This window comes from Oryx dammah, unplaced genomic scaffold (genome assembly GCF_014754425.2).
Source record: "Oryx dammah isolate SB20612 unplaced genomic scaffold, SCBI_Odam_1.1 HiC_scaffold_1, whole genome shotgun sequence".
Taxonomy (NCBI): Eukaryota; Metazoa; Chordata; class Mammalia; order Artiodactyla; family Bovidae; genus Oryx; species Oryx dammah.
Genome location: NW_024070185.1, coordinates 64,576,695 through 64,591,303, shown reverse-complemented (window position 1 = coordinate 64,591,303; position 14,609 = coordinate 64,576,695). Strand labels below are relative to the sequence as shown.

General features: G+C 37.5%; 1 protein-coding gene across 1 annotated transcript in view; it reads right to left on the bottom strand.

Moving 5' to 3' along the window:
• Positions 1-14,609, bottom strand: part of LOC120862929 (contactin-associated protein-like 3) — a 232,277-nt gene that overhangs the window by 67,864 nt on the left and 149,804 nt on the right. The window contains exons 10-12 of the mRNA XM_040239100.1: positions 12,726-12,897; positions 4,029-4,135; positions 233-352 (exon numbers count right to left, since the gene is read on the bottom strand). Coding sequence (XP_040095034.1) covers positions 233-352; positions 4,029-4,135; positions 12,726-12,897 — 399 coding nt within the window. The remainder of the gene's footprint in view (positions 1-232; positions 353-4,028; positions 4,136-12,725; positions 12,898-14,609) is intronic.

Sequence of the window (14,609 nt, the reverse complement as noted above, 5' to 3'; positions counted from 1 at the left end):
TTGCATAAAGAAAGAACATTTCCAGGAAAACAATGACATAACTTTTAATTACCACCTCTTAACTACTTTAGAACATTACATTTAATGCTTCTTAGCAATCATATTACAATTACAATCAAAATGCACATCTAAGTAAAGTTGCCACTAGGTAAACTCTGCTTACTGCATCTGGATTTTTCATACACAGCAAGTATTTACATGAGTTTTTCATTAAAAAAGCTTATTAGCATACCTGTCATGTTGCAATATACCAGGGATGGTTCCAGGGGGCCACTTCCATCTGAGTCAATATAATAGAGCCCTGAAGAGTTTCCTCTGTGCCAGTGGGCTTCACATGACTGCTCGTAGAGAGCTGCAGAGGACAGAGATCTCAGACAGGAACGACAATAGAATGAACCCCTCCATGTTGTTAAGTAAGTGATACTTTCCCCAGTGACACTCATTCTGCCTTGCTCTCAGGGACGTATTCTCTAGAGGAGTGTTCCCCTGTTTCACTCGGGTAGCATAGAGATTCTCAGGCACAGAGTGAAAGATTTTAAGAAGTATCACTATGGGACATGTGGATCTGAATACTTTATGCTCTAGAAACACAGAATTCCTGTCAAAATCAGGGTAACTGGATTTACTCTAGTCTAATTCTTTGCTGTTTCACAATATCTAAGCATCTGAAATGCATTGGCTTAATCTCCCTAAATGATATGTTATTATCAAATAATGCTATTTTTAAAAAATTACTCAGTAACTATACTCTTTATTTACTTAAGACAATTTCCACATGAAATGCATTTTTTTCAATGAGATGGATTTCACAAATCAGCAGCTCTACTTCATTCCATTTTTAAAGTTCATTTTAAAATGTGGTACATATACACAATGGTGTATTACTCAGCCATCAAAAGGAATACATTTGAATCAGTTCTAATGAGGTGGATGAAACTTGAGCTGATTATACAGAGTGAAGTAAGCCAGAAAGAAAAACACCAATACAGTATACTAACACATATATATGGAATTTAGGAAGATGGTAACGATAACCCTGTATGCGAGACAGCAAAAGAGACACAGATGTACAGAACAGACTTTTTGACTCTGTGGGAGAGGGAGAGGGCAGGATGATTTGGGAGACTGGCATTGAAACATGTATAATATCATATAAGAAACGAATCACCAGTCTAGGTTCGATGCAGGATACAGGATGCTTGGGGCTGGTGCACTGGGATAACCCAGAGGGATGGTATGGGGAGGGAGATGGGAGGGGGGTTCAGGAGTGGGAACTTATGTACACCCGTGGCAGATTCATGTTGATGTATGGCAAAACCAATACAGTATTGTAAAGTAAAAAATAAAATAAAAATAAACTGTCAAAAAAAATTAAAAAATAAAAAGAAACATCCTAAATGCTTTGGAAATGATTATTCAAGAAAATCAAAATTCAAAGAAATATATATAATATATATGAACAGTCTCTTTGTAGTTTCAATTTATCCTAATTCATAAATGAATTTTCTATGTATACAATGAATGTTTTACATGGCAAGTGATTAGCATCTGTAGATGATGAACTCAATTAATATTCAGCATGCATTGAAATGAATGATCAATCGAGTAAGTTCTCTTGCGCATCACCCTTTACCTTGACAGGAAAAACCTTTGAAAACCTGAAAAGCTGCTAATGGCTGCTGGGAGGGAAGTGTGGCACTAATTCTGGCACAGAGTTGGACTGGATCTTTAAGTCAGGTCTAAGGATCAAATCTGGCATCCACATAGAGAGACTCAGGTGGTAGTTAGACAAGATCCACAAACTAGACTGATCCTAGTAGGATATGGCTTTATGCCATGCTATAATGACTGGATTACCTACATTTCTAACTTTGCTTATTTCAAATAATCAAGAAAAATCCTGGGAGAAGTTTAGAGGTTGTTGTTCTCTCATCTCAAAGAACAAGAACATGAAGGGAATGCTTTTTGTCCAGAGATTCTATAAAGGAAAAAATCCTTTTATTAAATATGGCCAAGTATCAAATGTATCAAGTTAGACTGCCCCCAAATCAACGTCATGGTTACCATCATTTACACTGATGGACACAGAGACACTGATGGAAAAGCAATATGGATTGCTTTTCCACCATGCTTGCATTTTGGCCACTCACATTAACATTTCTATCATATATACACATGGTTATAACCACCTAGGAAAGTGTCCAGAGGGATACACATAGATTGGTAACAGTGTCTGTGTTGTGTTGGGGCTGCAATTGCCTGGGAAAACAACAGTACTGGAGGAATGACTTAAGAGAAAACTTGCTTTAAACAAGAACATACACATGTACTAATTGTGTACTTAGACTCCAAAATAATGGTCTTGTGATCACTTACATTGATTTGGTAATATCTCATCTTCATGTGACTGATCAATTGCAGAATTTCAAGAAAGTCAATTCAATTATTAGACCAAATCATGGGCCACAAACAGAAAACCTTACATATGTGTAACAGGATGTATAATATACATAAAATACATAATATATGTCTGTTAGTTTTAAATCTTTATGCTACAGAGCTGTTTGGAATGATATTTAGATCACATTACTGATAACATTTAGCCATCTCTCCTTAATCATTAATATTCAGTTGGTATCTGCTTCATATAAGTATGATGAAGAACACTCTAAGAAAGAGATTACCCTATTCCAAAGTGTGACTCGGCAAAATCACTTAGCTTCAGGTTTCCCAGATGTCTAGGTCCTTTCAAATAAAGAGTTACCCTGGCAAATTCTTACTTGGCACTAGTATAGCAAATTGAGTTGCAGGTAGGATCACTCTGGCTGAACTTGTTTAGGGGATATTTAGGGCATGAATCATCTCCCTTTGTCTTCCAGAGTTCCTCTGCAGAACCCTCGGTGGTAGGGACTTAGGGGTCTCACCCCAGTGCCTACCTCCCTGGGATTCACTTCCCAAAATGACAAATTTATGCCAATCCAATTTCTGCCTTTGTCTCATATGTGGAAATAAAATTAAATAATTCACAGGGAAGAGTTCTTAACAGTGCAATGTATTCTCCCAGTAGGAGGGACTGAATGCAGTGAGATGAGTGAATTTTCATATCATGCTGTCTCTAAAGACTAAGAGGGAGGGGTGCTATGAGAGCAGGGCTTCAGAAGTGTCAGCAATGAAAAGGAAATAAGGAAAACAATAAAACAAAAGCTTAAACAACAGCCAATAATTAGAAAACCAAGGACATTTAAGGGCTTTCTGTCATAAGTTTCTTATAGATAATGGATTAGTCATCCATAAAGATTTGTTAGCTTTAAAGATGAAAGAATAATTCTTCAGAAAAGAGACTGATATTCTAAACAAAAGAAACACCAATGAGAGGTGATCGAGAGTGTGACATTGGGTAAACAACTTAGCTTCTCAAGTGCAAAACATAGATAATTGGACATTTATCTCCTAGAGTTGTTTCAAGGATTAAAGGAGTTGAAATAAGAAGAGAGCTAGAATTATGCAAGTACATGGTAAGTTCCAGCATATTAACCATCATCATCATCACCACCAATACCACCACCATCATGACAAAGAACATCAAGATTCCAGAGGGACCTGGAATCTTCCTGAGTGTTTACCTGGCTTCTTACTGATATTGAGAAACCCAACCAGGTTAGCTTCTACCCTGCACTTCTGAGATTCTTCCTACTTAATTTTATAAACATTGTTTATAAAACATGAATTCTAGATTTTATTTTTACCTTTGACTATATTTTATTTTCTTATCCTTATTTTCTTTCACCTACTATTTTTCCTGTCTTAGGATACATGTATTTCTGTAAGCTGCTTAACCACTCATATGAAATAATGCAAAATGAAAAGTATAAAAGGTTAAAAAATAAATCAGACAAAAATTAATGTCTAAAGTAATTATTTTTGTTGTTACTTTCTAGCAGAGTTGCACAGACATGTACATATACACAAAATAATGGAAAGAAAAACAGAGCTACATGGAAATCAGGACAAAGGAGTATGAGGCTTACAGGAATGGCAGGTTGCACCCGTGTAACCAGTGTGTGTACAGTCGCAGGAGAAGGTGTTCCAGGACTGGGAACATTCACCACCATGTTCACAATAGCTGGGCAAACACCTAAGAGAAAGCAGACACAGCACTATTTCTCACATTTGGTCATGATAAATTGTATCTTAAAATGTTGTAATTAAAGATAGATAACAGCAGTGAATTGACCAGAAAACAACATGGACAACACTTGCTGGGTCTGTCATAGAAATTTCCAAATGTAATATCAATTACAGACTAAAAAATCCATTATATGCTAACAACTGTCATGTATGTATGACAGGCAAATTTTCTACACATCTCATTACATCAGAAAACGTGTTTGCTTTTTCACAAATAAGGCAAGATTAATTTCATACATGACTAAGGATATAAATTGCCTGCAGTGGCCACAAATAGCACATTTTCTGTCCTTGCTTCCATGTCCCTGCAGTGTGTCCTATAGATACTTCCATCAGACACTTCTCCATCTTGAATCAGGGTTGGGCATGTGACCTGCTTGGATCAATGAGGCATTAGCAAACTGACACAGCAGAGGCTAGAGAAGTGCGTGGGCAGTGGGCTTTCTCTCTTACTGAGCTTTGAACCCTGAAAGCACAACCACACGAAGAAACCTGGGTCGGTTCACGTGGTCCAGTCACTCTGGTGGGTTCAAAACCATAGGACAAGTGAAGGGAAGGATTATAAGTCTTGCAGCTGTCAGCTGAACCCTCAGGCAACCACAGATATACAAGAGAGCCCAGCAGCAAATACAGAATTGTGAGACAAACAAACAGCTGCAGTTTTGGGCTAGTAAGTTTTAAAGATAATCTATTGTGCAGCCAAAACTAGCTGATGTATTATGTATACCATACTGTAATATATTGCCATGTTGACTTAGTACCTAAGAAAACATTTTAAAGAGAAGGGAAGAAGGCAGGAAAACAGAGACTTATTTTTTATCGATGTAGTATCACAGTGCCAGGGATTCTGAATGTCATCTACTTTAGTCAGACTGAGGATGCCCTCATGAATTAGAAAGCACTTGTGACTGAGGGCCTTATTTTTATTTTTCCCAACATAACTGAATAAACCACAAAATCACTCAGGCAAACCAAATAACTACTTATGTCTCATGGACACTGTTACATCTCACTTATCAAAATCAAAAGTGAGATTTTAATGTTTGTTTATAAGATTGAAATTTTAATTATAAGAGGTTATTTAATTTTTCATTATCAAAAATAAATGCTATCCTCAAAGTGATAGAAAATTAAATTCAAATATGTATATGCAGAATTTATTGCAAGTATAAAGGCTGTTCTAAAATCTGAAAAAAAAATTGAAAATTAATGCAATGTATTACACAAATAAGCTAAAGAAGAAAAACTATAAGTTCACATCAGTAGATGCAGAAAAAATATTTGACAAACTCTAACACCAATTCATGATAAAAAACAAAACCAAAACAGTAACAACAAAACACCTAGAGAAACTAGTAATAGAGAGCAATTTCATCAACTTGATTTAAAAAAACCTTTCAAAACCGTAGAGCAACATCATATCATTGGAGAGAAACAAGATGCTTTCTTCTAAGTGTAGGAGCAAAAATGTTCTCTTCTAAATGTAGGAGCAAAGCAAAGATTTGCTCTCACCACTCTTATTTAAACATCATACTGGAAGTCTTAGCTAATGCAATCAGACAAAAAATGGAATAAAACTATGTAGACTGGGAAGGAAGAAATAAAACTATCTTTGTTCACAGATGACATGAAATAAACAAAAAAACTTCTGAAACTAATAAGTGATGAGAACAAAGGTGCAGGATTATTTCTTACAAATGAACAATGAACTGAAATCTAAAATAAAAAACACAGCACTTACATTAACACCATCCAAAAATAGAACACTTAGATACAAATATAGCAAGACATATGCAAGATATATATGAGAAAAACTATAAGATTCTGATGAACAAAAATAATCTAAATATGTGGGGCTATTCCACGCTCATGGAGAGTAAGGTTCAAAATTGTCAAGATTTCAGTTATTCCCAATTTGATCTATAGAGGCAAAGAATCTTAATCAAAATCACTGCATGTAATTTTATGGATGTCAACAAACTAATTCTAAAGTTTATATGTAAAAGATCCAAGAGAATATTAAAAATGAAAAAGATCAAAGAACTAACATTATCCAACTTCAAGACTTTTTATAAAGCTACAGAAATCATGGCCATGTGGTACTGGCAAAAGAACAAAGAGACTAATGGCACAGCATAGAAGGTCCAGAAACAGGTTTACACAAATATAATCAACTCATATTTAACAAAGATGCAAAGGCAATTCATGGAAGAAAGGACATTTGTTTCAACAAATACTGCTAAAACAACTGGGCCTCCACATGCAAAAAAATAATATTATAAACTCAGGTTTTACATCTTTCACAACAGTAAACTCAGACTAGATCTCAGAAATTTTAAATGCAAAATGCAAAACAGTTAAGCTCTCAGAATATAACATAGGAGAAAATCTAGGTGACCTTGGTTTGGCAATGACTTTTCAGATACAATCAACAAAAGAAGGAAATGGCAACCCACTCCAGTATCCTTGCCTGGAAAATCTCATGGACAGAGAAGCCTGGAGGGCTGCAGTCCATGGGGTCGCAAAGAGTCGGGCACGACTGAGCAACTAACACTTACTTACTTACAACAAAAGAAAAAAATGGTAATTTGCACTTCAGTAAAATTTTAAAAATCTTTTCTATGAATTACACTAAGAGAATGAAAAGATAAGCTATAGACTAATAGGTAGCTTTTATAAAACATATATCTAACAAAGTTGGGGGATAAAATACAGGAAGAACTGGAGAAAGAAATGGCAACCCACTACAATATTCCCATGGACAGAGGAGTCTGGCAGGTTATACAGTCCATGGGTTTGCAAGAATCTGATACGACAGACAGCAATTGAGCACGCATGCACGCACTTAAAATTCAACAAGAAGAACATAACCAATTAAAAACTTGGGCAAAAGATCTGAATAGACACCTGACTAAAGAAGGTACCAAGACTGCAAATAAAAATACAGAAAGATCTCCAGCATCATATGTCAGTAGAGAAGTGCCAATTAAAGCAATGAGACAACACTAGAATGCAAAATGACACAGACACTCTGTAAGGCAGTTTGACAATATTTCACAAAACTCAACATCTTCTTACTACATGATCCAGTAATTGAGCTCCCTGGTATTTACTCAGATGAGCTGAAAACGTCCATACAAAACCTGCACGTAAATTTTTATAGTAGCTTTGCTAATTGTGAAAACCTGGAAGGAACCAAGATGTCCTTCGGGTGAATGGATAAACTTGTGGTATATAATATTGTTTAGCTCTAAAAACAAATGAGCTGTCCAGTCACAAAATACATAGAAGAACCTTAAATTCATGTTATTAAATGAAAGGCTATGTATGTAGCACATGATTCCTATACATGACATCCTGGAATTGGCACCAACTATGAAGAGAGTAAAATGATTGGTGATTTCCAGTCCGGAGGGTGGGAAAAGGGAGGGATGATTGAATAGGTGATGCATGTAAGATTTTTAGGGCAGTGAAACTACCATACATGATACCATAATGGTGAAGACATAACAGTATGCATTTGTAAAACCACATAGAACTATCTAACACAAAGAATGAACTATAATGTAAATCAGTGTGTATGTGAAAGTCATTCAGTCATGTCCAACTCTTTGTGGCTCCATGAACTATAGGCCATGGAATTCTCCAGGCCAGAATACTGGAGCAGTAGCCTTTCCCTTCTCCAGGGGATCTTCCCAACCCAGGAATCGAACCCAGGTCTCCCGCATTGCAGATGGATTCTTTACCAGCTGGGAAGCCCATGTAAAGCAGGGACTAAATGTATCAGTATCAGTTCATCAATTCTAATAAGTGTACAACACTGATGCAAGATGTTAAAAATACAGAAACTGTGTATGGGGAGACTGGAAAAAGAAGAGATAGAGGAGAACTCTCTATACTTTCTGCAAGCCAAAAACTGCTCTAAAAAAAATGAAGTGCATTAATTAAAAATGTTCATTGTAAGGGACTCAAACAATACAGGCAAGTATATGAAATTTACTAAAAAAAAAAAAAAATGTGTGTATCCTTAGTTGCTCTGCTGCTGCTGCTGCTAAGTCACTTCAGTCGTGTCCAACTCTGTGTGAGCCCAGAGACAGCAGCCCACCAGGCTCCCCTGTTCCTGGGATTCTCCAGGCAAGAACATTGGAGTGGGTTGCCATTTCCTTCTCCAATGCATGAAAGTGAAAAGTGAAAGGGAAGTCGCTCAGTCGTGTCCGACTCTTAGCGACCCCATGGACTACACCCTACCAGGCTCCTCCGTCCATGGGATTTTCCAGGCAAGCGTACTGGAGTGGGGTGCCATTCATGCCCAATTCTCTGCAAACCCATGGACTGTAGCCCACCAAGCTTATATGTCCATGAGATTTCCCAGGCAGGAATACTGGAGCAGGTTGTCATTTCCTTCTCCAAAATATGTGTGTATAAATTTATAAATAATTTTACCTAAATATTGTATTATTTTTCTGGCAGTGCTATAACAAACTACTACAAATTGTACTAAGAACAAGAGAGATTTACAATAATGAAAGGAACTTTGCTTGGAAGACAGTACAGTGTGAACATGTAGAAATGCATGAGATCAACATACACCCCCTATTTCATCCCACTCTGCTCCCCTACCGTCACTTATCTGGAAATCAGAAAAGGCAAAACAAACATCATTAGGAAGAAAGTAGGAAAAACGAAAGATGAAAGGGAACATCTGGCTATTTTATGATTTTTTTTCCTCTAATACTGTACAAATTATGCACCCAAACACTGAAATTCCAGTAGATGTAACCAAACAATTATTTTGACTTTCTTTGGAAAAGTATAGAAAAAAATCTCAGCTGTCAGTAAGAACTAGAAATAGGCAAAGTCATTTTTACTTAAAAAATAAAAGGATAAATATTAGATTTTTGAAATATTTCCTGGTACTCGCTTATTGTTAATTACTGACAAATTTCAGAACAGTTTGTCAACTTTAAGATTGTGAGCTTCAAAATCAGTTTACACCAGTGGGATTCACATGTAGAATGAATGGTATCCACATTGTTTATCTTTCTGAAGAGGTCTACTAGGTGAATGCATAGGATGGGGCATCCATACCTTAGTTGTTGTTGTTGTTTAGTTGCTAAATTGTATCTGACTCTTTTGCAACCCCATGGACTGTAGCTTGGCAGGCTCCTCTGTCCATGGAATTTTTTCAGGCAAGACTCCTGGAAATGGGTTGCCATTTCCTTCTCCAGGGGATCTTCCAGAACCCTGGGATCCAATCTGAGTCTCCTGCATTGCAGGTGGATTCTTTACCACTGAGCCACCAGGGCAGCCCTTATCCATAACTTGACAGTCAGAAAATTACAATAATAGTTAAAGAAACGGACAGTCAAGAGCAAAGTCACCCCGTATCTGGAGAGGTGGTATTTCAGATGGTGTTCGGCAGATCCTCTTGGGGCTGAAGAGGTGGCCTGACCCAAGCATGGCCCATCCCCTTTGCCCCTCATTTGAACAAAGCAGCTTCTTGGCCTTTTTTTTTTTTTTTTTTTGACAAGTTGAAACTCTCTAAAATCTCACTTAAATAGATTCCATACTTTTTAATAGGATGAAGATGACTCTTCTATGATAAAGAATATTATAGGGTTATCTAAAATTGTTTGGGTATAAGATTTTTTTCAAAAACAAAATGTTTGAGTTTGTGGTAATTAATTTTCTTTTAAATGTATTATTTATTAAAAAAACAAGATGTATGTTTCACAATTTTGCTTTTGGCATCTAGAAGGTTAATGTTAGGTCAAAAGCAGTGGAACTGGAAAAAGTGACCCCATCAACACAGTCCATGGCTGTGGATGGCAAATACTTGAGCCTAAGAGGAACCTGCAAAGGGCTATGTAGCCTGGGTCACACCACATGAAATCCTAATGTCCAAAACCCAAAGAGCGTAAGACACAATTTCTCCTCACTGCTATCCTTACCCCACAGCCTCGTCCCAAAGGACAGGGAACTTTTCCCTGTAAAGTGACATCAGAGCCACAGGAAGGCAGAGAGTCATGAGGACAAGTCCTTGTGTAGCTCAGGAAGGTTTTCTAAGCACACCTTAGATTTCAAACATCTTTGCAGTATTTGCAGTGTGAGGAGGAATGCCACAGTGAATTATTAATTCCTGTGCCTGATGGATAGAAGTTATGAAACTAGCTGCGTTTTAATAATAAAGCTCAGCTTCACTTGAGCACATTAGGACTTGCTCGGGGCAGCAGAGCTGTGGGCTAGGCGGATGGCCGAGCACAGTGCACAGCGCCCAAAGACAGCCCAGGCATGGGTGTCTGCTTTGCTGAGCTTTTAAGTGAATCTATTTCATGGTACATTGGACATGCAGTTAGCAGGTATGGACGAAAGGGCTGAGGAAAATGAACATTTTTAGTAATAAGAAGAATGGAGAATAAGGACATGTCTTTAGATGTTGAGCCATAAAAAATTACAATTAGTGACTATATAGGCCATCCAAAGTGCCAACAGCTATTTTTATACCCATTTACAAAGTTGCCATGAACCTGAATTTTATAGAAGATAGCTTGACACTACAGTAGTCTCCATAGATTAGTACATATATCTGAAAATCTTCTTAAAATGTGATGTGGAAAATGTTTCTATTTTCTATTTTGGTCACACATACATAGATATGTTTGTTTCCTTTTTTATTTTTGGACAAGAAATTTTTATGCACAAAGGGACCACCATTATGTGAGAAAAATATTGTGATTGCAACATATGCTGGGATGGAATTCTCCGGGGACTAAAATAACTTTCTTTGAGCTTCCTGACTGAAGTGACAACTCTGCCACTGCCTGTGAACTTGACCTCTCACCCTCTTGCCCTACTAAGTCATTCCCATGGGTGAGGGCAGCACTCTATGTCCAAAAGAACATTTCTAGCCCTCTCCCAAGACTCAAGATTCCAGAGATGACTGCAATTAAAACTTACAAATGATGCTATAGTTTCTGTGCCAATTTATTTTTTTATAATCTGAAAATTAGTATTGAGAGTTTTGTCTAAATTATTTAAATCATCTTTTCCACTACAAATGAATAGAATGTGAACATACGGCCATGGGCATTTGCATTAAAGCATCAAGTTCTTGTGAGTCAGTATTTTACATACTGGGAATCTGTGACCTTCTCATACATTGCTAAATTGCGCTGTAACTTGTAGTTATTTGGCAATGACAGGGAATTTCAATTAGTGTTAAATTTGAGTTAGATTTACTCCCCAATGGACGCTGTGCAGTGTGAACTTTTGAAAAGTGCCCTGTGTGTGGATGTGTGGGGATGTCTGGGATGTGCACATTTGTTCAACACAAACTTAATGCACTGCTATTGCAGAGAAGTCAGATATCCTAGGCACAGAAAAAGGTGCATGTGTGATGATTAAGCCATCCCTTTTAGCCAAAATTACTTAAAAGTCTGATAGTATGGCTAACAAATAACTTTGGTAAAGTTGCAATGCCTAGAAATTTTAATGTTATTGTCTTAAAGCTTTGCCTTTAAAAGCTTTGCCTTTATCTTCTCCAGTAAAGTGGTACTATGCTCAGTATGTGGCAACTGAATATGCTACAGTCTTTGCTGTGTTTACAACATCACTGCTGCTGCTGCTAAGTCACTTGAGTCGTGTCTGACTCTGTGTGACCCCATAGACGGCAGCCCACCAGGCTCCCCCGTCCCTGGGATTCTCCAGGCAAGAACACTGGAGCGGGTTACCATTTCCTTCTCCAATGTATGAAAGTGAAAAGTAAAAGGGAAGTCACTCAGTCATGTCCATCACTAGAAATCCCTAGAGCTTCAAATGTTATCAAAGAAAGAGTTGCTTTTCATTTTTCCTATAGAATAGAGAATGTAAGGTGAATGCAGCTAACCACACAGAATTTTTATTTCTGGGTCCTCCATGATCTCTTAAGAATATTCTAATCTGTTCTCTGAAGTGTTAGAAATTTCTAAAGTATATACTCATCAATAATTATAACAGCATCAATAGTATTCTGTATGAATTAAGTAGCTTGGAGCCATATACAAGGAAAATTCACGACAGTGTGCATTCTAAAAAAAGTATCATTGGAAAGAAACGATTACTTAAAGTTTTTCATTTTTGTTTTCTGTATAAATATAATTTTCCCCTATGGAATGGAATATTGGGAATGGAGAAAGGGCAAGAAGATGCTCTTTTTCATCAGTTTGTTTCTAATCTACTATCAAAAATTGAAAACAGCAGGGGGTGGGATGAACTGAGAGAGTAGCACTGAAACATATACATTACCATATATAAAACATTAGGAGGTAGCCAGTGGGAATTCGCCATACGATGCAGGGAGCTGGTGCTCAACCTAGAGGGGAAGGAGGGAGGTTCAAGAGGGAGGGGACACACGTATACTTATGGCTGGTTCACATTGTTGTATGGCAGAAACCAACACAACACTGTAAAACAAATACCCTCCAATTAAACATTAAAACAAACAAACAAACAAACAAAAAACACCCTGAAAACAGGCATGCTGACGTGAGATTGCCTACCTATCTGTGAGGCCACAGGTGTCTATCTGGAGGTCACGGAAACTCCCTAGCGCCCCCTGCTGTACGGAGATGGGATCCACTGCTTCGTCGCCAATGGAAATGAGCCTCAGGCAGCCCTGAAATCCACCCAGGGAATTAGTACATCCAAGGTGAGAGCTGTTGTCAGGACAGCCTGAATGAACACCGAGACAGAGGAGAAAAAAAAATTTATGAAAAAATATTGTACAGTATTTCTTATTAGCAAAAATTGTTACCTTCGTTTGCTAGTAGACACCTGAAGCATGAAAAGCTATGACAAACCTAGACAGCATATTAAAAAGCAGACACATCACTTTGCCAGCAAAGGTCCATTTAGTCAAAGTTATGGTTTGTCCAGTAGTCATGTACAGATGTGAAAGTTGGACCATAAAAAAGGTCCGAAGAACTGGTGCTTTCAAATTGTGCTGGAGAAGACTCTTGAGAGTTCCTTGGACAGCAAGAAGATAAAACCAGTCAATCCTAGAGGAAATCAACCCTGAATATTCATTGGAAGGACTGATGCTGAAGCGCCCATACTTAGACCACTTGATTTGAAGAGCTGACTTATTGGAAAAGATCCTGATTCTGGGAAAGATTGAGGGTAAGAAGAGAGGGAGACAACAGAGGATGAGATGGTTGGATGGTATCACTGACTCAATGTACATGAGTTTGAGAAAACTCTGGGAGATAGTGAAGGACAGGGAAGCCTCGCATGCTGGAATCCATGGGGTCCCAAAGAGTCGGACATGATTTAGTTACTGAACAACACCATTTGAGAAGGTCTCATCACCCATGGATAGGGTGGTAGAGAGCTGACAAGAACAAAATGAGTTGGTATTGGTAAACTGTAAAAATAATGACTAAAGCCAGGCTTACAGAGAGATGAAAGGAAGGGAAGATGTGAAATCTGACAAATAGAGTTACTGCACTTTTAATTTAAGCAGTCTTATTTCTTTTTTGAAAGCACATTTAAGACATCACTCCTTTTACCATGATGTTGAACTAGATGAACTAAAGGCATGTGAGAGCAGAATCAGGAAAAAAAAAATTATAGGCATAAGAGGATTTAATACATTTCAAATGCTTAAAAATAATCTTAAGTTGAGAATTGACCTGGATACCCTCCATTCATCTAAATATTGTTAAATATCCACATGTGTGAATTCACAGGCATATTTTAAAACACTTTTGATAATAACTGGTCTAATAGCAATTTATACTTACTTTTCTTTTTTTAATTAGGCATTTTAGTCAAATATATTTCAACATGAATACACAAACAAATTAACAATATCTCATAACCATACAGCATTGTGAATAATGGAGAAAACAAGCAACACAATGTTCTATGGAAAAAAGAAATGACCTTTGATTAATTTCAATAATGAGTCAAATTTACAAGTTCTGTTACAGCCATTAATTGGTCTGCTGTACAGTTCAGTTCAGTTCAGTCGCTCAGTCTTGTCCTTACCAACCGAAATTCCTACGGAGTAGTTCTGTTTTATCCTCCTGGGTCTCCCAAGAGATAATGTTGTTAGAATGATTATGAATAAGGACAAGATTTTAAAATCAAAATCGAAACAAGTGGGGTCTAGAGCCGCCTTCTTTTCCACTTGTAAGGCCAGCAAGGTTTTGAGTGTCCTCTCACCCTCCCCTAAATTGTCTCCTAAAGAAATCACAGGTTCTTAGATTTGCCTACTGCAAGACTGACAACATAGGAGAGGATGGGGAAAGTTAGGCTAAGAGGATGCGGTCACCATGAAATGCTTCTGTAAAAGGCAACAATTTGGAGAAAACTGCTGTACAGAGTCCAGATTCCATTCAGTTCAGTTCAGTTCAGTCGCTCAGTCGTGTCCGACTCTTTTC